Consider the following 24,153-nt stretch of genomic DNA (forward strand, 5'->3'; position numbering starts at 1 on the left):
TCATAATCCATTTTTTTGCAGTATGTTAGAAGTATCGGTTGGCATCTCTCCTAAAGAGAGATGCCAACCTATACTGTAGTGGGACCTATAATTCGTATAATTATGTCCTGAAAGCCAAAGGCCTTTCTTTCTGGGTCCCACCATGTGGCCGAGGAACAAAAATTGGGTATTGCCTACAATGATGTGAAAATCCTATTGCCCGACACCCGGGATATGCAGTTCCGGGCATCGAGCAGGTGAATATTTCAGGCCTTCGGGCAAGCATAGACTGACAAACAACCCAGCGGAGCTCAGGGTGTGTCCATACCAGACAGCCCCAGCTTATTTCAGTAGCCTGGGGCCACTGCTAATAGCTGGCATAGTCGGCTATTAATCCTTTAAGATTGCTGCTGCCAAAGCTGATTGCCGCATCTAAAGGGACATTTAAATGCTCTAGTGGTGTGGATCACAGGTTCAACCAAGTGAGCACAGATCACACAGATCAATGGGAGTTCAAATTGAACTGCATTGATCTGTATGTGGAATATGATTCCTTCTTAAAGGGGTACTCCGGAGGAAATTTTTAAAAACATTTTTTTTAAATCAACTGGTGCCAGAAAGTTAAACAGATTTGTAAATTAGTGTACTTGATAGAAGAATGAAAAGTCGGCACTCACCGATACTTCCAGTTCAGCAATATTTATTGCACGAACTTACAGCCTGATACATGATCAAAGGGAGGACATTGTTTCGCACTGATTAGTGCTTCGACGGGCCTGTCTCTGGACCGGAATGTGTCATCTTTTATACAGGTGCATGATTACCTACACCAATCACCAATTCTTACACCTTGTGACGTTAAAAAGAGGGAGGTTGCTATTTCTAGCTTGCTCCTACAGCGATCTTGCTCATAGTTCAGACCTGAAACCTAAAGTCTCAAACCTATTAGAAGCATATTGAGACATCAACTTTATCATTGAGTCCAATGACTCCTGTTGCCTCAGTGGCTAAAATCCAGTGCGTCTCTCTTCTCAAAAGGTTTTTATCTGACTTTATTCCTGGTTTTGCAGTAACTTTTTCTAAACCAGCAAACCTCAAAGACTCGTGACTACCTCTGTGGGCTTCCATTATATGGGAGATGAATCTGGGAGCTCCCTTTTTGGTGCGTAGAGAATAAAAGTGTTCTCTAATTCTGGCCCACAATTGTCTGATCATCTTCCCGATATAATAGAAGCCACATGGACAGAAGATAACACATACTATATTTTTGGATTTACATGTGTGAGTTACTGAACCTATCCTGAATGTTCTTAAACCTAAGTTGTATTTGCAAAAATTGCAATTCTTGCATTGAAAATTCCCTACTGGTACATGATCTGTTAGCCAAGAAGTTTTTCCTCTTTTTATCTTTCTTTTTGATTTTTCTGCGATTGTTTAACTACATCACCTATAGTTTTTAGTTTTTCTATAACATATCAGGGGTTTGTTTTCTGCATCAGGTCTTCATCAGTTTCTATTATGTACCAATTTCTTCTAATTGCCCTTTCTAGTATTTTATTTACTGGTGAGTTCTGAAATGTGAACGCGAACCTATTTCTTTGTGAGCTATTACGTTTTTTTGGTATCATTAAATCTATTCTCTGTTTCTTGTCTGCTTTTTCTCTTCCTTTTCTAATTAAAGCTGCTGGATAGTCCCTTTTTAGCAATCGTTCTTCCAATTCTGCTGCCTGTCTTTAAGTGTCTTCTTGCATGTTGTTTCTTTTTAGACGTAGGAACTGCCCGTACGGAATGGCTTTTTTTACTGCTTGGATATGGGAACTGTGATAGTGGAGTATGGTATTTTTGATTACCTCTTTCCTGTAGCCTTCACTAACTAGTCTGTCGTCTTTCTTTACTAGCTTAATGTCGAGGAATTCCAGCATGGCACCACCAATTTGTTGAGTGAATGCCATGTTGTACCCCTTGACGCCATTAAGATAAGCCACAAAATCAGAAAATTGATCTTCGGTTCCAGACCAAACCATAAGGACATCGTCCACGTATCGGACGTATGTCCTGATGTATTGGACGAACGGATTATCAGTAGTATATACCACATTATAGACCAGACACTATATCCAGGAGAAATACCTGCTACAATTGAGACTTTGGGACTGATGCCTACTGGTTTTTAAGAAACAGATAATAAATGCATAGAAATGCTAGTTACAGAATTTGGCACAGTAGATGTTAATACCCCAGAGTGCATATCACAAAGGTTTACAAAAGGAAAAAGGTCAACATTTTCTCCCTCAGTTGCACCGGGAGGATGTGTTGACTTATTCCATAAGGCAGTTTTAAAAGATGTAAAGTCTATCTTATACCCTGTTTCTGTCAATAATCTGCCGAACAACGAAAACGAAGCATTAAAAAGCTTAAAAAGCGTAATGATATCTTCGTAGTTAGAGCAGATAAAGGGGGGAGGGTAGTAGTCCCAAAGACTTTATACAATGAAGAAGCCGAAAGGCAATTGTCTGACCACAACACTTACACACCCCTACTAAATGATCCAACAAGCAAAGTATTGGCGAATCTAAGGGGATTTGTTAGTAAATCTGTGTTTACAGGGGTTATATATAAGAAAACAGCGGATAAACTAATCCCTGAGTGCCCGAAACCTGCGAAGTGGTATCATTTGCCCAAGGTGCACAAGTCACCGAGCCGACCTCCAGGACGCCCTATAGTGGCGGGGATCGGCTCTGTGACAGAGCACCTGTCCCAATACATAGATTATTTGCTGCGACTTTTCTACCCACAATACCAGCCTATAGCCAAGATACAGGCCATCTGTTGTCTATTCTCAATTACTTTAAATGGGAGGAAGGATGGAGTTTGTGCTCAATAGACGTCACTAGCCTGTACATCCGTATCCCCCACGATACGGGTGTACAGGTGGTAGTCGATATTCTCAAGAGAACCAATAAATCAGAACAATACATTCAGTTCATACAGGATGCCCTAAAATTCATACTACATAATAGCACATTTATGTACTAAGAGAAATGGTATAGGCAGAACACCGGTACCCCACTGGGGACGCCGGTGTCCTGTACGTATGCCAATCTGTACTTGGCTAATTTTGAAAATAATGTGGTATATACTACTGATAATCCGTTCGTCCAATACATCAGGACATACGTCCGATATGTGGACAATGTCCTTATGGTTTGGCCTGGAACCGAAGATCAATTTTCTGATTTTGTGGCTTATCTTAATGGCGTCAAGGGGTACAACATGGCATTCACTCAACAATTTGGTGGTGCCATGCTGGAATTCCTCGACATTAAGCTAGTAGTGAAAGACGACAGACGGAAAGAGGTAGCCAAAAATACCATACTCCACTATCACAGTTCCCATATCCAAGCCGTAAAAAATGCCATTCTGTATGGGCAGTTATTACGTCTAAAAAGAAACAACATGCAAGAAGACACTTACCAAAGACAGGCAGCAATATTGGAAGAACGATTGATAAAAAGGGACTATCCAGCAGCTTTAATTAGAAAAGGAAGAGAAAAAGTAGACCAGAAACAGAGAATAGATTTAATGATACCAAAAATACGTAATAGCTCACAAAGAAATAGGTTTGCGTTAACATTTCAGAACTCACCAGTAAATAAAATACTAGAAAGGGCAATTAGAAGAAATTGGTACATAATAGAAACTGAAGAAGAAATTGCAGAAAACAAACCACTGATATCTTATAGAAAAACTAAAACTATAGGTGATGTAGTTAAACAATCGCAGAAAAATCAAAAAGAAAAAGATAAAAAGAGAAAAACTTCTTGGCTAACAGATCATGTACCAGTAGGGAATTTTCAATGCAAGAATTGCAATTTTTGCAAATACAACTTAGGTTTAAGAACATTCAGGATAGGTTCAGTAACTCACACTGTCCAAGAGCTCATCACATGTAAATCCAAAAATATAGTATGTGTTATCTTCTGTCCATGTGGCTTCTATTATATCGGGAAGATGATCAGACAATTGTGGGCCAGAATTAGAGAACACTTTTATTCTCTACGCACCAAAAAGGGAGCTCCCAGATTCATCTCCCATATAATGGAAGCCCACGGAGGTAGTCACGAGTCTTTGAGGTTCGCTGGTTTAGAAAAAGTTACTGCAAAACCAGGAATAAAGTCAGATAAAAACCTTTTGAGAAGAGAGACGCACTGGATTTTAGCCACTGAGGCAACAGGAGTCCTTGGACTCAATGATAAAGTTGATGTCTCAATATGCTTCTAATAGGTTTCAGAGACTTTAGGTTTCAGGTCTGAACTATGAGCAAGATCGCTGTAGGAGCAAGCTAGAAATAGCAACCTCCCTCTTTTTAACGTCACAAGGTGTAAGAATTGGTGATTTGGTGTAGGTAATCATGCACCTGTATAAAAGATGACACATTCCGGTTCAGAGACAGGCCCGTCGAAGCACTAATCAGTGCGAAACATCGGTGTCGCCTCTCTGTGATGCCCCCCGTTACCATCTGCTGTCCTCCCTTTGATCATGTATCAGGCTGTGAGTATGTGCAATAAATAATGCTGAACTGGAAGTACCGGTGAGTGCCGACTTTTCATTCTTCTATCAAGTACACCAAGGTTACGTCTTTTATGTGTCTGAGCACCGCCTAGTCCATTGCCGCAATAGCGACTAGTGTCCGCCCGCCATAGGTACAGAAGTAAGCAGTGCCGAACATCTTGATTATACTGTTGAAGATTTGTAAATTACTTCTTTCTCGGCCGCTCTTTATTGGGGGACACAGAGACCATGCCACTAGGAGGTGCTGACACTAGGGGGAAAAAAAAAGTCAGCTCCTCCCTGGCAGGATATACCTGCCCTCTGTAAGTGAGGTAATCAGTTTTAGCTAGTGTCAGTAGGAGGCAAGACAAAGGTCTGGTGCTCTCCAGACCTGGTCTTTTTTTAAATTATTTTCTAGTAAGGGCTATTTAGTTAGCTTTTTTCCTCCCTTTTGTTTCTCATTTTCAGGTGGGGGTTCAGGAGCATGGTGCTACCTGTTCCCCCCCCCCCCCCCATATGTGACAAAGGGGCACAGACATAGAGTTGTACTGTTAACCCCTTCTCGCCAGCGCCTGGAGTTGTACCCTGGGTCCGTGTCCACCACTGCCCCTTCTCGCCTCGCTATCTTAGCCTGGTATGATTGTAGCTTGGCCATAAGCTGGCTGAAGCAGGCTGGGGGAGTATAAGAAGACCGCGGGTGAGTATATCATCCCCTCCCCCCGCCGCCCGTTTCTGTCTAAGGGAAGCCGCCAGATTTTGCAGTGGCTCCCTATACTTTCTGCTGCTTATTTTATCTACTTCAGCTGGTTGGATCTCCGGCGCTTTTTGGTCAGCAGGACCCATAATGGTGTCAAGTAGCTCCACCCTCCCCATGCTCTGTGTGGGAATCTGGAGACTAGCTGAAGGATGACTCTCTCCCCCTCAGTCGGCGTGGTCTTTGGAGCGCTGGACAGGAAAAGCTCACTGCCTTTCTGTGCCTCTCATGAACGGAGCTTAGCTCCACCCCTCCTCCTGCAGCGAGCCTTCCAGGCTTAGGGCACTGCAGAAGTTGTTAACGGTACCAGGGATGTCAGAGGATGTCTCCCTCCTCTGACTCCCTGTTTCAGGGCCATGTTCCAGCTCAGCGGAAGCCTGTCTAGCCAGGCACTACTGTCACCCTCCCTGGCCTCAGAGCTGCAAGCGCTCCTACTGCGCACTGCTCACCGCTCCTGGTTAGTTCACGTTTCCCAGCACTCCCAGTCACCGCAGGTTGTACACAGCTGCTGGCTTAGTGCAGCTGTGCGACGAGTTGTCAGAGCTCACGATTAACTGCTTCAGCAGAGAGTGCCGATGGTGCTTGTCACAGCGTACAGAGGATTTCCGTAGCTGCGACCCTCTCCCTTCCCCTCCGCTCCAGCAGTGATGAGCATTGCTTTCCTGGAGGGTAGGCCCTTTTCCCAGGGTGTCTTACAGGACACCCGCAGTTCCTCTCTTCTCCCGTCCTGATGGGCAAGAATAGGCGTAATTTTGCGCCTCTGACGGAGTTTAGCTCAGCCCCTCTCCTTTCCCCCATAGCGCATCCAGGCTTGGGTTCGGGGGTTAAAGGGGCACTCTGGTGAAAAAGTTTTTTTTTTTTTTTTTAATCAACTGGTGCCAGAAAGTTAAACAGATTTGTAAATTACTTGTATTAAAAAAATCTTAATCCTTCCTGTACTTATTAGCTTCTGAATACTACAGCGGAAATTCTTTTCTTTTTGAAACACAGAACGGTCTGCTGACATCATGAGCACAGTGCTCTCTGCTGACAGCTCAGTCCATTTTATGAACTGTCCAGAACAGCATATGTTTGCTATGGGGATTTCCTTTTGCCCTGGACAGTTCCTAAAATGGACAGAGATGTCAGCAGAGACCACTGTGCTTATGATGTCAGCAGACAGCTCTGTGTTTCAAACGGAAAAGAATTTCCACTGTAGTATTCAGCAGCTAATAAGTACAGGAAGGATTAAGATTTTTATAATAGAAGTAGTTTACAAATCTGTTTAACTTTCTGGCACCAGTTGATTTAAAAAAAAAAAAAGAAAAAAAATTTTTTCTCCGGAGTACCCCTTTAATGCCAGGAATTCACCGGGCGCCCTGCGTCCCACAACAGGTTTATCTGTTCATATATCATAAAAAAAAAAGCGAACGGTTAGGTATTTAATCCTTCCACTCCCACACCTGGTACGCATGACTAAGGGGGCCTACCCCAAAAATGTATGAACTAACCGGTCCATGAAGTAAATTTCCCCTGCATGTGTTTACACATATTGATGTCATTTTGAGGAGTATGGTGGAGCTCCAATAGCGGGGTAAACTTTGAAAATGTTAATACATTTTTAGGCTTCTAATACATTTTCAGTGTTAGTCCTTTAAAATAATATATATATATATATATATATATATATATATATATATATATTGCTGTCATAATAAAGTAGACATATGAAAGTATAAATTTCATAAACTATGGGGGGGGGGGCTTGATCATGATGCAACATACAGGCCTAGTAAGCTTTGACAATTAAGTGTTATAGACATGGAAAACCTGTTAGTGTTAAATAAACATGTAATGTTCTTAGGAATCACAAAGCAAAGTTACCATTCATGTAAATGTGTATTTTATATTTAGAGCTGCCTTTAATACCTGGAAGAACCAAGTGACTGCTCAGATTGGAGAAAGAATGCAGACAAACATTGCAGATAATCACCATAGAAATAGGATACTAAAACAGGTATATATTCACACCAAAGATCTATGCCTATTAGTTTGTTCAATTCCATTCACTCATTTATTTAACAGGTTTTGCAAACGTGGAGAGAGACTGCAAATATTCAGGCGTGTAGCAGAGAACAAACCTCCAAAGAAGTAAAAGTGGCAATTGGATGCCTGCAGAAAGGTAAGAAATAGAACAAGTTTTGAAATCCAATGCAATACAGCCCACTGCTGATTTACTGCCCCTCCATACTTCAGGAAAACTCTGCCGCCTGTTTTTATACTGGAGAGAGCACAGTCAATTTACCAAGGGAGAACGACTGAAGATGGAGATTGCTGCAAAGCATCATGGAAGTAGATTATTGAAGATTTTTGTCAAAAAGTGGAAAGTGTACCATGCTTTATGTTTAAGAAAAATGGTACGTGGTAACATACATTATGTAGCAATCATGTCTAAAAAGGGAAAAGAAAATCGTCACCATCCCTTAATCCTGAAGTCCTAAATAGCAGCAAATAGCAGAACTTCATTATTGATAACCCAGAAGGTCTAATAATCAATCACTTGTTTCCAAAACTGAATTGCAACATTATGTTGAATTTCGCTAAACCAGATACAATATTTAGCAGCTTATTTCATGTTAACATTTTGTTTTGGGTTGTCTTCCTGAAGGTCCTCTAACCAATACTTTTTTAGCTTTTACATTTTAAATTTAAAATTTTTTTACTTTTTTTTATTTTTTTTAGTAAAATGATAAAATACACCATAGACTACAAGTCCAGCCAGCACCTGTGCTCTGGCTTTTAAAGGTTTCCTGATGAAGTTGACAAATTCACGTGTGTTCACACGTCTTTCTGTCCCTGTTGTTTTTTTTTCCCAGTTTAGGTTCCTTTGTTGCTGCTTGTAAACAGATTACAAACTGTTGTAAAATAATCCTATTGATGTCAATGGGATTTTTTTACAATCCTTTCACATCCTTTCGCACCTGTCTGCGCAAATAGATATTTGAAGTCTATGGAAAAGGGATGAGCCTTTAATGTCATCCGTTGGCATCCGCTTTTTCAACCCGTTTTTTTAAATCCATTTTTACTTCTGAGCATGCTCAGAACAAAAAAAAAAATTTTTTTTTCGGTTTATTAACTGAACAATAACGGATCCAAACGGACCCAAACAGATAACATCTGTTTGGAACAGTTATTGTCTGTTTTATTTTTTATTTTTTCTCGTTTTTTTATTTATTTATTTTTTCGTTTTTTTTTTTTGACGGGAGAAGAACTGGACGGGTCTAGATGCCCGTGTGAACAAAGCCTTATCAGTAGATATGGGAGAGCATTTACATTCAGTTAACTCAGACAAGTTTATTGAGCTTTTGTATCTGAGATGTTAATGCATTTCAGTAATTTCACATAACCCTTCCCTCAGAATGCCGTGTGTGTGTTTGTGTGTAAATATATATATATATATATATATATATATATATATATATATATATATATATATAAATAAAATGTGTGTGTTTTTGTGTGTAACATTCAGTAAAAGTGCGCTCCCGCGGCACTGCGCAGTTTAATAAGCTGAAATCCATCTGCTTTACCGAATCAGCGATCGGGTGTACACATGCAGTGGTGGGAGCAGCGGGAGTGTGGAGGTCTGGCCGCTGCTGCGGAGATGCTGGGGGGGGGGGGGGGGTGTTAAGTGATCTCCTCTAGCAGTTGCAAAACATCTCCCAGCATGCCCAGACAGTCTGGGCATGCTTGGAGTTGGTTTTGCAACATCTTGAGGACCACAGTTTTGAGGCCACTGTGTAGTGGTCTCTAAACTGTGGCCTTCCATATGTTGGAAAACTACAACTCCCAGCATGTCCAGACAGCCAACACATATGGGGTATTAGCATACTCGGAAGAAATGGGGTTGCAAATTTTGGGGGACTTTTTCTTCTATTACCTGTTGAGAAAATTTGAGGTAACACCAGCATTTTAGCGAAAAAAATCAATCAATCAATCACCCGTGGGGTGTTAAGGCTCACTGTACCCCTTGTTACATTCCTTTAGTGGTTTAGTTTCCCAAATAGTGTGTGAGTGTGTGTGTTTTTTTTGTTTTGCTGTTCTGGCACCATGGGAGTTTCCTAAATGTGACATGCCCCCCAAAAACCATTTCAGCAAAATTCGCTCTCCAAAATCCCAAATTTGCTCCTTCCCTTCTGAGCCACTTTACTCACTCGAGATAAATTGGGTTACAAATCTGGGGGGGGGGGGGCATTTTTCTCATTTTTACTTACCCCTTGTAAAAATGGGAAAAAAAAAATAATAATTTATATATATAGCTACAAGAACACTATTTCCTTCTCCAGTTTGCTGCTATTCCTGTTAAACACCTAAAGGGTTAACAAAGTTTCTGTGTTTTAAATACAATGAGGGGTGCAGTTTCTATAATGGGATCATTTTGGGGGAGGATTTCTCTCAGAAAGACCTCTCAAATCCACTACAAACTGAACAGGCCTGAAAAATTCAGATTTTCAAATTCAAAAAGTAAAAAAAAAAAATAAATAAATAAAATAAAAAAAGTAAATGAAAGCAAAGAGTAAAAAAATGAATAAATAAAAATTAAAATTTTATAAAAATTATTAACCTTTTTTAAATGTAATATTTAAAGCTAATAAGGGGACAAAGTAACAGGATTTTCAAAAAAGCCCACACTTTTTAACAGATTTCCCACACCTCAAGGCTGTCAGGTTTTCAGGTTCAGTAGTTCACAATTTTTTTTTTTTTGGTTGGCTTTTAAATACAAATGTCTGGTTTTCAGGAAAATGTCGGGAACACGCCCCTAATTATGAAAACCATGCCCCTTTAGTCGGGTTAAAAAAATACTGAGTAATTGGAAAACTGATAAAAAGAGTCAGGATCATGTTAGTAAATGAGGGCTATTGTATATGGGAATCAATATATAATTTATTTGGTATGACCATTTTCCTTACAGAGTTTCAAAGTTAGAAATGCTAAATTTTTATAAAATCTTGGAATTATTCGCCAAGTAATGATGCATGTATCAATGAAAATTTAACACTATCTTAAAGTGTCACGAAAAAACTGTCTCTGACTCAAATTCATAAGTAAAAGCATCCCAGAGTTATTAATGCATAAAGTTACAGAGGTCAGGTTTTGCAAAAAATGGCTGTGTCTTAAGGCCAAAATGGGCTTCGTCCTTAAGGGGTTGAAGTCTTGTAGTTTTGATTTATGTAAAAAAGAATTTTATAGATTATTTATCTACTTGCACAGCTTCTTCAGCGGCAGCAGATTGTCTTTTCTGGACGCAGGATATGCCAATATCATCTGAGGAGATGGCACCATTTGGTAAAGTGCATTAATTTACAGACTTTCATTTTTTTTGTACAGTGTGGGCTAGTCTGTTGATGTCAAATATGCTGTTCTTGGAAATATGTTTAATACCTATGCATATATTACAGCTTTTGGAGAAAAGGCAGGAAGATAAGCAGACAGTACAAGCCCTGTGGCACTGGTCTATCAACCTGCAGGGAAAGGTATTTTCCTATTCAAGTAGAGTAATAAATCGACCACATGTATGGTAGATTAATACATTTTTCTTTTTTAGGTGTTTGACTACTGGTTGGCATATGTTCACGAGTGTCAGAGAAAAAAACAGCGTCTTGCCAAGGCAGTTGACTTATATCGAACCGACCTCCTACGAGAAGGAGTCACAAGAATTTTGCAGTTCATGTCAGGAATGAAGCATTTCAGATCTCAGCTTTCTGCCCAAAATCAGCTTAAGGTAGGTAAATGTATATTTCTCCTCCATATAGATAAATCAACTGGATATGTTAATAAGTCCGACTGGGTGTGGGTTTGAGTATGAGACCTTGTGCAGTTTTAAGAATTGGAGCAGTTTTCAGTTATAAGCTGTTAGGTGACTCTGGATGGCCACTCTACATATATCTCATATTCTTTAATAGAAATGGTTGAGTAAATGCATACCACCTCTGTTCTGTGGATCAATGATTGTATCACCGATCAATTACATTGTTATAAAAATACCCCGCCTTTTAATAGAATATGTCTAGCTGTGTCTACAGTACCTTTTACAACACTATATAACCCAGAGGGTTACAAAGACCTTCTTTATCATGTGTCTGCAAATAAAACATTTTATTTGCAGGCTTTATTGTAATACGGTTTTAAAATATTGGGGGAGCATCAAAATCGTGATTAAATCCCCAATGTCTTTAGTCTCTATTATTATTTTCACATATTTATGATAAGGTGAGGGCAACATAGTGATACTATTCAGACACTGGACGGACAACCACTGACTGTTGCAAACAAAAAATACTCAATTGTTTGTCAGTAGTATTTTGGCAAGTATCACCTCAGTGGGCATTACTTTAGTCTGTATCTTTTAAATCCTGCAGAGATATTTGTTGCCTTCAACCATATGATCCCATTGCACATATCCCCAACTACTGCCACAAACAAACTCCAAAAATATTGGTGACTAGTACTATTTTTGTCTGTCACTTTGACCACAGACCTGTTTTGCACCACAGGCTGTGGATAAACACTATGCCCGCAGCCACTAACGTATTGCACCCTGTTAAAGTAGTGATGATTTAAGGTTTGATTTAGAGACAAAAAGAGTGCTGCTTAAACCAGAAACACTGCCTAACTCTTACTTATTTCGCCATTGGAGTGTGGCTTTATCAAGAAGACACAATGACAGCAACGATTGCCCCTTCCCTAATAAAAATGTATTCACCTCCCTCTTCTCATTTTTCAAATAAGCTAATGTAAACAAAAATAAACATGTGATATTGCTTTGAGCTAAGAATTCAGAACTATTAAAATCTAGGGTTAAAGGAGATATCCAGTCTTGAAAAACGTATACCCTATTCTAAGGATAGGGGATAAGTTTCAGATCGCGGGGGGGCCAACCGCTGGGGCCCCCCGCGATCTCCTGTACGAGGCCCTGACAACCTGCGGGAAGGGGGCGTGTTGACCACTGCACGAGGCGACAGCTGACTCGACCCCTCAATACAACTCTATGTCAGAGCCGGAGCGCTGCCTTCGGCAGTCTGAGTCTCTGCCATAGCGCTGTATTGAGGGGGGGGGGGGGTGTCAGCCGTCGCTTCGTGTGGTGGTCAACACGCCCCCTTCCCGCAGGCTGCTGGGGCCCCGAACAGGAGATCAAGCACTCAGACCCCCCGCTATCTGAAATTTATCCCCTATCCTTAGGACTGGACTACTCCTTTAATGAAACTGCATGGCATTAATGTAAAAAAATATCAAAGTCCAGAATTGCTTATTTTTTGGTCGCATATAAAAAAATAAATCCCATCAAAACAAAACCTTTAAAAAATTGGGTATCGTGTTGATCTACAGAAATAAAATGTCATTGAAACCATAAAGCGTATATAAATGTAAACCTCTAAAAGTTGCAAATTGTTTTAATTTTTTTTATTTTGCCCCCTTTTTGGCTTCACCATACTTTTTGTTATAAAACGAGTGATGTCGTTATAAGGTACAATTGGTAATGCATAAAACAAGCCCTGAAGGTTTTGATGATTAATGGCTAATAAAAAGTGGGTAGGGAAACCAAGCTTCTCCCCCACCTTGCAAAAATGAAATAAATTGCTGTGTTCCCTAAGAGTTAATAAGTTTTGTATTTTTTTTTGCAATGTCTCATCTAGGAGGTGCATCTACAGAATTTGGCAGTACGTCGTTGTGCTATGATTTGGAAAGAGAGAGTTTTCAAGAAGTATCCGCAAAGTCTTCCACAGAAGAAAGTAACTTTTCAGTTACCAATTACTTACGTGCAATCCCAGGAAGACTTGTGCAGCACACCTGCTAAATTTGTTACTCACAAAATTAGCACTGCACCTTTTTGTGAGGCTGAACCCACCCTGAGCACAATGTAAGAGAGAGAGAGAGAGAGAGAGAGAGAGAGCTGCAATCCTTACAATTTTTGTTAGCTACAATATAGGTACTAACTTATGTTCTGGTTCTAGACTTGCTTCACGGAGAGACCGTCTAAAACCTCGAACTCCAGACTTTTTGATACAGTCCTTGGAAAGAGAGGGTCTTCTTGAAGCAGTGATTGCTGAAGCAGGAAACACAATGTGAGCAGAATGCCTTCTTTTCTGATACTGGACTTTTACGTAAGAATTTTAAATAATTCTACAAATTATTATTATTTTTTTAAAACAGTGCTGAGAACCATTCTTCATGTATGCAAAGTTCATCTGAGCTGGAAATGAAACCCAAAATCACAACTAACGCTGCTAATCCTGCATCTTTTCAAGTCACTAATTTACACCAGGCACCATCGGCTGCAGCATTAATACATCCTCCTTTGGTCATTCCAGGGCTTGAAAGGCAAGCGGATACTGTGAGTAGGCAGAAAAGCGATAGAATGCTGTATAATGCAATCTATAGTGTGCAAAGGAGACGCATATTCAGAATTTAGTCAAAAACATTATGTAGATCAGTTATAAGGAAAGATGCTATTGAAGATTATGATATAGTATATGCACTGTACATTTCTAGTACTGATACTTTTATTTTTTTTGTTTTTTGTCCTCCTCAACAGAAAACTCTTATGTGTTATCCAGCAGATCTTCGGCTTGCACATTATTCATGCTCTAAACCTTTTTCTGATTATTCGAGTCGGCTGCTATCACCAGTTGACTTCTTACAGGGCAGAAGCATACCAAACCCTCCCTCTACTTTAGGTAAATAAAAATGTTAGATTATGTTTGTGCAATATGTCAGCAAATTGGATAGATACTTTTTCCACTCTGCTACAATTCCTCCTATAAAAGGCCTATAAAAGTATACAGAACACTATAAAAAGTGCGATCGTAACTTTAACCCCTTAAGGACATAGGGCGTATCCATACGCCCCCGTTTCCAAGTCCTTAAGGACCGAGGGCGTATGGATACGCCCTGAGCATTTCCGGCCCCCGCCGCTAGCCGGAGGGGAGCCGGGGCCGGATGCCTGCTGAAATCATTCAGCAGGCATCCCGGCATATCGCCCAGGGGGGGGTCATTATGTCCCCCCATGTCGGCGATTGCCGCAGATCGCTGGGCAATTCAGTCCAGCGATCTGCGGCGGATTCCGGGTCAATCGGGTCTCCAGTGACCCGCAATTACTGGCTGATCGGGGCCGTCATAGACGGCCCCGAACAGCCAGAGCCAGCAGGGGTGAGGTGGCACTGGTTCCACCTCACGATCGCCCTGATTCATCGGCCGGATTCCCGTCCGACCAGTCAGGGCGCCTGCTGCTGTGTCACTCCCGCAACCCGCTCCGTCCCTCTTCCGGAGGACGTGAGCGGGTGCGGGACGTGCACCCCGGGTGCTGGGGACCCCAATCCCCGGCGTCCCTGTTGGGATCGGGGCCCCAGGAGCGACGGCGGCGGGACTGACCTGTTCCCTGAGCAGCAGCAGGAGGTGAGTGACAGCCTCCTGCTGTTGCTTAGCAACAGCTCCCAGCATGCAAAAAGGGCATGCTGGGAGCTGTAGTTATGCAACAGCAGGAGGCAGACCACCACAACTCCCAGCATGCCCTTATGGGCATGCTGGGACTTGTAGTTTTGCAACAGCTGGAGGCACATTCTTTCTATGGAAAAGTGTACCTTCAGCTGTTGTAGAACTACAACTCCCAGCTTGCACAATCAGCTAAAGTGCATGCTGGAAGTTGTAGTGGTGCATCTGGTGGTTGCATAACTACAACTCCCAGCATGCCCGTTGGCTGTCGGTGACTGCTGAGAGTTGTAGTTTTGCAACAGCTGAACTCACACTGAGTTAAGTAGCAAACCAGTGTGTCTCCAGCTGTTGCATAACTACAATCCCCAGCATCCCCAGCCAATGTAGTATGCCTCTGGCTGTTGCATAACTACAAGACCCAGCATGCCCTTCCGCTGTCCGTACATGCTGGGGGTTGTAGCTTTTGCAACAGCTGAAGGCACACTGGTTGCAAAACACTGAGTTTGTTACCAAACTCGGTGTTTCACAACCTGTGTGTCTCCAGCTGTTGCAAAACTACAACTCCCAGCATGCACTGATAGACCGTACATGCTGGGAGTTGTGGTTTTGCAACAGCTGGATGTTTCTCCCCCCCCCCCCCCCCCCCCCAATGTGAACGTACAGGGTACACTCACATGGGCGGAGGATTACAGTAAGTATCCGGCTGCAAGTTTGAGCTGCGAGAAAATTTTCTGCCGCTGCTCAAACTGCCAGCGAGAAACTACTGTAAACCCCCGCCCGTGCGACTGTACCCTAAAAACACTACACTAACACAAAATAAAATAAAAAGTAAAAAACACTATATATACACTTACCCCTACACAGCCCCCCTCCCCTCCCCAATAAAAATGAAAAACGTCTGGTACGTCACTGTTTCCAAAACGGAGCCTCCAGCGGTTGCAAAACTACAACTCTCAGCATTCACTGATAGACCGTACATGTTGGGAGTTGTAGTTTTGCAACAGCTGGATGTTCCCCACCCCCCCCCCCCCCCCCAATGTGAACGTACAGGGTACACTTACATGGGCGGAGGATTACAGTAAGTATCCGGCTGCAAGTTTGAGCTGCGGCAAATTTTCTGCTGCAGCTCAAGCTGCCAGCGAGAAACTACTGTGAACCCCCGCCCATGCGACTGTACCCTAAAAACACTACACTAACACAAAATAAAATAAAAAGTAAAAAACACTATATATACACTTACCCCTACACAGCCCCCCTCCCCTCCCCAATAAAAATGAAAAACGTCTGGTACGTCACGGTTTCCAAAACGGAGCCTCCAGCGGTTGCAAAACTACAACTCTCAGCATTCACTGATAGACCGTACATGTTGGGAGTTGTAGTTTTGCAACAGCTGGATGTTTCCCCCCCCCCCAATGTGAACGTACAGGGTACACTTACATGGGCGGAGGATTACAGTAAGTATCCGGCTGCAAGTTTGAGCTGCGGCAAATTTTCTGCTGCAGCTCAAGCTGCCAGCGAGAAACTACTGTGAACCCCCGCCCATGCGACTGTACCCTAAAAACACTACACTAACACAAAATAAAATAAAAAGTAAAAAACACTACATATACACATACCCCTAGACAGCCCCCCTCCCCAATAAAAATGACAAACGTCTGGTAAGCCACTGTTTCCAGAACGGAGCCTCCAGCTGTTGCAAAACAACTACTCCCAGTATTGCCAGATAGCCACTGACTGTCTAGGCATGCTGGGAGTTTTACAACAGCTGGAGGCCCCCTGTTTGGGAATCACTGGCGTAGAATACCCCTATGTCCACCCCTATGCAAGTCCCTAATTTAGGCCTCAAATGCACATGGCGCTCTCACTTTGGAGCCCTGTCGTATTTCAAGGCAACAGTTTAGGGCCACATATGGGGTATCGCCGTACTCGGGAGAAATTGGGCTTCAAATTTTGGGGGGTATTTTCTGCTATTACCCTTTTTAAAAATGTTAAATTTTTGGGAAAACAAGCATTTTAGGTAAAAAAAAATAAAATTTTTTTTTACATATACAAAAGTCATGAAACACCTGTGGGGTATAAAGGTTCACTTAACCCCTTGTTACGTTCCCTGAGGGGTTTAGTTTCCAAAATGGTATGCCATGTGTTTTTTTTTTTTTTGCTGTCCTGGCACCATAGGGGCTTCCTAAATGCGGCATGCCCCCAGAGCAAAATTTGCTTTCAAAAAGCCAAATGTGACTCCTTCTCTTCTGAGACCTGTAGTGCGCCAGCAGAGCACTTTTCACCCCCATATGGGGTGTTTTCTGAATTGGGAGAAATTGGGCTTCAAATTTGGGGGGGTATTTTCTGCTATTACCCTTTTTAAAAATGTAAAATTTTTGGAAAACCAAGCATTTTAGGTAAAAAAAATATTTTTTTTTACATATGCAAAAGTCGTGAAACACCTGTAGGGTGTTAAGGTTCACTTTACCCCTTGTTAGGTTCCCTGAGGGGTCTAGTTTCCAAAATGGTATGCCATGTGTTTTTTTTTTTTTTGCTGTCCTGGCACCATAGGGGGTTCCTAAAGGTGACATGCCCCCCAAAAACCATTTGTCGCTCCTTCCCTTCTGAGCCCTCTACTGCGCCTGCCGAACAATTAACATAGACATATGAGGTATGTCCTTACTCGAGAGAAATTGGGTTTCAAATACAAGTAAAAATTTTCTCCTTTTTACCCCTTGCAAAAATTCAAAAATTGGGTCTACAAGAACATGCGAATGTAAAAAATGAAGATTTTGAATTTTCTCCTTCACTTTGCTGCTATTCCTGTGAAACACCTAAAGGGTTAATACACTTACTGAATGTCATTTTGAATACTTTGGGGGGTGTAGTTTTTATAATGGGGTCTTTTATGGGGTATTTCTAATATGAAGACCCTTCAAATCCACTTCAAACCTGAACTGGTCCCTGAAAAATAGCGAGTTTTAAAATTTTGTGAAAAATTTCAAAATCGCTTTTGAAGCCCTCTGGTGTCTTCCAAAAGTAAAAACTCATAAATTTTATGATGCAAACATAAAGTGGACATATTGTATATGTGAACCCAAAAAAAAATTATTTTGAATATCCATTTTCCTTACAAGCAGAGAGCTTCAAAGTTAGAAAAATGCTAAATTTTCATTTTTTTTCATTAAATTTGGGGATTTTTCACAAGAAAGGATGCAAGTTACCACTAAATTTTACCACTAAGTTAAAGTAGAATATGTCACGAAAAAACAATCTCGGAATCAGAATGATAACTAAAAGCATTCGAGTTATTAATGTTTAAAGTGACAGTGGTCAGATGTGCAAAAAATGCTCTGGTCCTTAAGGTGAAAAAGGGCTCGGTCCTTAAGGGGTTAAAATTATTTGGCATGTGTAAGATATGACAAACCTGTGTGACTTCAAAATGCAGATGTTCTAGAAAATGCAGATCTTCAAGCGAACAAAGATTTACTGACAACAGAAGTGACAGAGGCAACTGCCTTAGAAAAGGAACTTTCTGAAATTCAGCATATTCTGCAGCAGTACCGGAACCAAAAGCAGGAACTAAGGTAGGTTGCTGTTATGTAGGCCACTGTACAGAAGGAAAAACAAGTATTTTTACCTTTAGCTACCTTGCGACATAATAGCAGGTGATTAGTAATATTTTTTTGGGCAGAGGAAAAAGTGTGCCTAGACACTTGCAGTAACATACACAGAACCTCATTAAGGCTATGTTCACCTGGCAGAATTTCTGCTATTCTGCTCAAATTCCACACAGAAAAGCAGTTTTGCGGAATTTGGACAGAGTTTTGGCAGAATTTCTGCGCACTCAGGTCGGCTCGACTGACGGGTCTTACTCTAGCAGTGTACTGGAAGAGATGCGTCACGTAAACCAGACTGCACAGAGCAGTCAACAGGACCCACCCCAAGGAATAGTTATCCGGGTCCCAACTGCATTTTTAGATATCTGCATTTGAGTTTCATTACTGTAACTGGTAAATGGTCTGTCCTGCGTCAGCTGATTTCTGTAAGCTACAGGGTGATATCATTAGCGGAACCGCAGTGATGAGAGTCTACCCCCAAAGCCAGAGGATTTAGGGGAAATGTAGGCAGCCTTTTAAGATCATTTCATGGGGAAATCAATAAGCCGGAAAAACCATTCCTGCCACATCAGCTAAAATTGGTAAGCACAAGGCAAGGCATACACAAGAACCTGTACATTATCTAATACTACCCTGTGTCGCAATAATTGAGTAATTGTTCATTTGCTCTAAAGTTTGCAACTTTTTTTTTACATTTTGCACAAACTTTTGCAACTTTTTTACACCAGTGTTCAACATTTTAAACAATATCCAGGGCATATTCCTTCAAAGAATCAGCTCCAACTTGACTGGCCTTGCTGTTTGACTCTAAGCTAGGGAAAATCATTAAAGGGGTACTCCGGTGGCAAACTTTTTTTTTTTTTTTTTTTAATCAACCGGTGCCAGAAAGTTAAACAGATCTTAATCCTTCCAGTACTTATTAGCTGCTGAATACTACAGAGGAATTCTTTTCTTTTTGGAGCACAGTGCTCTCTGCTGACATCTCTGTCCATTTTAGGAACTGACCAGAGCAGAATATGTTTGCAGTGGGGATTTTCTGGACAGTTCTTAAAATGGACAGAGATGTCAGCAGAGAGCACTGTGGTCGTGATGTCAGCAGAGAGCTCTGTGTTCCAAAAAGAAATGTTTCCTCTGTAGTATTCAGCAGCTAATAAGTACTGGAAGGATTAAGATTTTTTTAATAGAAGTAACTTTCTGGCACTAGTTGATTAAAAAAAAAAAAAGTTTTTCACTGGAGTACCTCTTTAAGGAAAAGGGGGCTTCCTTCTAGGTACCAATAACATCTCTGGTTCAGAGATGATAATTGATAGTTTGCATCACAACATCAAGAAAAATTCCTAGTCAATTAAACTGGAGTTCTCTAGCTAGCAGAGGTATTGCTTAAAACTAGGGCCATAGAAACAGTTTCCATGTCTAAGGATGTACGCCCAGCATGCGAAATAGCTATCATCACTGGCGGCGTCCTGCTCTCCAATGTAACCTGTACTCTTTGATTTGATTTATTTTTTTGCGATTCAACAATATTTTCTTATTTGAAAGAACTTGGCACAAGCACGCACTGGTGTTAAGAGGATGGTTGGATGCTGTTGGCCTTCTTGTGGACTCTGAAGAACAGATAACAGCCCAGGAAGTAAACAGAGAACTCCAACAGGTAGAATGTGATCGTTCTTAAGTCATATTCTAGTATTTTGGCTTTAGTATTAAAGAGTACCTGTCACTATACTAAACTTTTAATATATTGTTCCTTATGTAATTATAAGACACTTTGCTATTTACTTTCTGTTTAAAATTCTTAACCTTTTGTTTTTAATGTGATTGAAAAAACGTCCACTAGGTGGCTCTGTTCTGTTCTCTGTGCAAGTCAAACTGTTAGTTTGGTCTCCTCCCAACCTCGCAGGAGACCAAACTCAGGTAGTGAGTGGGGCATGGCGAGGCACAGCTCTCACAGGCTTCAGTGACTATGTGCCTGCTGGGGAACGCCCACTTTCTCATGCCGGGAGTTCACACAATGTGAGCAATGGGAAAGGTATGATACATAACTTTTTAAAGCTTGGAAAAAAAATTTATGGGCAGGAGGGATGTTAGGAGTAGTTAGGGAATATAATCTGAGTTAGTTTAGAAAATATGGTTTGATGACAGGTACTCTTTAAAGGGTATTCCAGGATTTTTTTTTTTTTTTTTTTATTCGATTATGCTACAGGGGCTGTAAAGTTATTGTAGTTCATAATATAGTGTCAGTACCTGATCTTGTAACAGCATACGAAATTGCTCCTGTCTCGGGTATTTCCCAGGTTGCAATGCAGCAGAGACCTGACATCACTAGTCAGGTGATGACAGGGAGCCTGCCTGCTTCAATGGATGGAACAGCTGGAGGCACCCTGATTAGAAAGCACTGACCTTTTTCATTTAATCTAGATTGTTTGTTGTTCAATGGGTGGGGTGGCTGATGTGTGGGAGGTAGGAAAGTGTAATTTTGGGATTTGTAGTAAAAAAGAAAACTTCAACAGAAAATACTGAGGTTCACAAAAAAGCCACAGCTTTCTGGGAATCTCGCAACACAGCCATTTAACCCAAATACAAGCACAGATCCTTCCTAAGCATGTCCATTACTGTCTGACAGGTAGGTGCTAAAATCACCTTATGGTGGAGAACCCCTTTCATCTTAAGGATCAAGCCCATTTTCACCTTAAGGACCACAGCGTTTTTTGCAAATCTGACCACTGTCACTAAGCATTAATAACTCTGGGATGCTTTTTACTTTTTTTTTCTGATTCAGAGATTGTTTTTTTCGTGACATATTCAACTTTATGTCAGTGGTAAATTTTGTCGATACTGGCATAATTTTTGGGCCAAAAATTCCAAAATTTTATGATGAATTTGAAACTCTCACCTCTGAGCCATGTTGTGCGCCCACAGAGCACTTTGCGTCCACATATGGGGTATTTCCGTACTTTTTTTTTCCCTTTTACCGCTTGTGAAAATTAGTATGGGGAAACACCAGCATTTGTTCGCTCTTCATTTGGGGACACCTTACTGATGGGTATATGCTGTTGCCACTAGGAGGCACTGACACTAGGAATAAAAATCTACTCCTCCCTGGCAGGATATACCCGCCAACCTGCAGTGAGGTAATCAGTTTTAGCTAGTGTCAGCAAGGAGGCAAAACACAGGTCAGGGAGCTCCCCAGACCTGGTCTTTTTTTTATTTATTATTTTCTAGTAAGGGCTGTTTAGTTCTTTACTCACTTTTGTTTCCTTTTTTTCAGGTGGGGGTTCAGGAGCATGGCGCTACTACCTGTTCCCCCATATGTGGCTAAGGAGCATGGGGCATAGAGCAAAATGCAGTGGTAACCCCTTCCCGCCAACGGCCAGCGCAAAGGGGTTGCACCTAGGGTCCAGGTCCCTCTATCTTCCCTGCTCGTCCTGCAAGTCGCAGCATGATGCAGGTGACTAAAATACTGGCTGAAGACATCTTGGGTGAGTATGGGGCCACTTAGGTGAGTATGCAACCCCCCCCCCCCCCCTTTCCCCACTGCCCCGAACGAGCAGTGGTATTATGCCCCTGTTCTGGGGCTGTTTTTTGGGGTCAAGTCTGTGAGGGGTTAAGACTCGCTATTTTATTCATGCCTATTCTGGGGCTGCTTTTTGGGGTCCGTGCAGTGAGGGGTTAACCCTTGCTATTTCATTCATGCAGCTTCGGCTGCATCTAATGACTTTGGTAGGGGAGTTACCAGGAACTTTTTCTCGGCCATGCGTCCAACTTTAACTTTCTTCATGTCCTGCCAGCTGCAGCAGTGACCTCAGGCGGGGGGGTGCTTCAGCCGGCGTGATTTTGGGGGGAAATCATGGTGGCACATAGCTTTGCCCTTCTTTTCCATCTTACCACGCAAACTGGGAGGGCAGGTAGCCCCCCTCTCCTGCTCTCGTGCTGCTGGGGGCAGGGTCCAGTGTGGTATGGGCCTCTAGCTCTGCCCACTTCCCCCGCTGCGGGCACTCCATTAGGAAATTCTTCTGGCTCCTGAGGCTGTAGCCCGGCGGGAGCTTAAGGGGCCCGCTATTTCCCCTACCTCAGAGCTGTGTGGCGGCTTGGCAGGTGCTTCTATAGCAAGCTGCTAGGAGCCATCGCTGCTCCAGAGGCTTCTGTCTGACTGCAGAGACATAGGTTCTGCGGGAAGCACTTCGAAGGCCTCCCTGCGCTCCATGCTCCCTTCCAGCCACATTATGGTATATTGTATATATGCAGATCGCCACGGCGGGTTATTGCCAGGGTTTCACGTTCCCTTGTAACATACCGGGGGATATATTCTAGCAGTCTGTTCCCTCCTACCACTGAGTGCCATGTCATGTGCAAGCTCTTTTGTGTTTCTGGCAGACGCTGAGGTTTCCTTTGGGATTCCTAATCTGTCAGGTCTGCCGACCACCCATCCTTGGGGTGTTCATGGCATGTCATGCTAGGTGATTTCCCTTCTCCACTGGCTACCGTATATGCGGCTAGTGCTCCGGATCCCCACATCTCCAGAGAAATATTCCTGCAGGGCATGGATTGTACCTGATATCACTATGCCAGACCGTAGTCTAACCTGTTTTTCACAACTGCCGCGTCTGCGGCTGGCTCTCCGATACCCCACTGCTGGTGCGAGATGTCCACTGTAAGACCATGAGAGTCTCAGCTCTTTAGGCGGCTCTTCCGGTTCCTTGGGTTTTTGTGATGGTTTGGGTCTTGGGCATGTGTAGTGATCCGGCCAAGACTCCTCCGTGGTCCCATTAGTCGGGCGGTCTTTTCTGTTCGGCACGCCTTCACTTCTTCATAGAAGTTTGTTGCCTGGAGAGTTTTTGCGGACGTCTGTTTTCCTTACTCTTCAGGGGTTCATCTTCCAGGTGACTCTACATCTCCAATTTACTTGTTGGTCTCTCCGGTATCCGAGATGCCCCCCCCCTTTTCAGGGTGTTTGCCACTCCTTTTTCCTTCGGGGTCCATGTCCTCCCGGGTGTGAGGACGTTCAGGCTATCTGCATCACACCAATATGGCTATTGTCGCCTTCTGGGTGCTCATGGCGGTCCCCTGGGACAGGAGTTTTTGGGTCTGCAGCTGTGCAGGTCTTTGCTCTCATGCACCGGACCTTTCCATAGCAACATTCCATCTTCTTTTTTTCCCGGTGGTTTCTTCTCTCTATATGACCCAGGTGTCTTGGGTTTATACAGAGGACGGCCCTTCCTTTGGATTCCTAGTCCATCTCCTTGGACAGAGGATCTTCCGGGAGCTTGATTTCTGGGCTTAGTGGATCTCTGACCTGGGAGCTTGTCCGCAGGCCTTGTGGACACGTGAGTTCAGTCTCGGGACTGATTCTTTTTTCTGTTTTTCCCACCCTAGGGGACTGCTTTGGTACGTGCCATCAGTAAGGTGTCTCCCAATGAAGAGCGACCGAGAAAAGGTGATTTTTGTGTACTCACCGTAAAATCTCTTTCTCGTATCCTTCATTGGGGGGACACCACACCCACCCATTTCTACAGGGCTGTCGAGTCGGACGAAATTTTGGGTACCTGGAGTCAGCAAACGATCCACAGACTCCGACTCCTACTAAATTTAGACTGGAATAAAAAAAATCAAGTTTAAATGTCCCAATTCACAAAAAGTTATAATTAATGACTACTTTAAGAATAAAGACCAATGCATGCAGTGCCTCATGTAACCGCAAAACGAACACGTTAAGTGACCGTGAAGAAGCATGCTTTTCATGTGCTTTACTATATGGCACAACGCACAATTAGGAGCGGCAATATTTATACTTTCCATAGTGTTGTG

The 24,153-nt window shown here is 42.4% G+C and overlaps 1 protein-coding gene across 7 annotated transcripts in view; it reads left to right on the forward strand.

Annotated features, from left to right (window-relative positions):
- SFI1 (SFI1 centrin binding protein) overlaps positions 1–24,153 on the forward strand; it is a 175,550-nt gene that overhangs the window by 116,577 nt on the left and 34,820 nt on the right. For all 7 annotated transcript variants that reach the window (XM_056530373.1, XM_056530334.1, XM_056530384.1 and 4 more), the window contains 12 exons: positions 7,178–7,280; positions 7,349–7,445; positions 7,520–7,680; positions 10,535–10,609; positions 10,723–10,797; positions 10,869–11,045; positions 12,958–13,181; positions 13,276–13,386; positions 13,475–13,655; positions 13,857–13,998; positions 18,180–18,318; positions 19,891–20,002. In XM_056530373.1, the coding sequence (XP_056386348.1) occupies positions 7,178–7,280; positions 7,349–7,445; positions 7,520–7,680; positions 10,535–10,609; positions 10,723–10,797; positions 10,869–11,045; positions 12,958–13,181; positions 13,276–13,386; positions 13,475–13,655; positions 13,857–13,998; positions 18,180–18,318; positions 19,891–20,002 (1,597 nt within the window). The remainder of the gene's footprint in view (positions 1–7,177; positions 7,281–7,348; positions 7,446–7,519; positions 7,681–10,534; positions 10,610–10,722; positions 10,798–10,868; positions 11,046–12,957; positions 13,182–13,275; positions 13,387–13,474; positions 13,656–13,856; positions 13,999–18,179; positions 18,319–19,890; positions 20,003–24,153) is intronic.

This window comes from Hyla sarda, chromosome 1, assembly GCF_029499605.1.
Source record: "Hyla sarda isolate aHylSar1 chromosome 1, aHylSar1.hap1, whole genome shotgun sequence".
Taxonomy (NCBI): Eukaryota; Metazoa; Chordata; class Amphibia; order Anura; family Hylidae; genus Hyla; species Hyla sarda.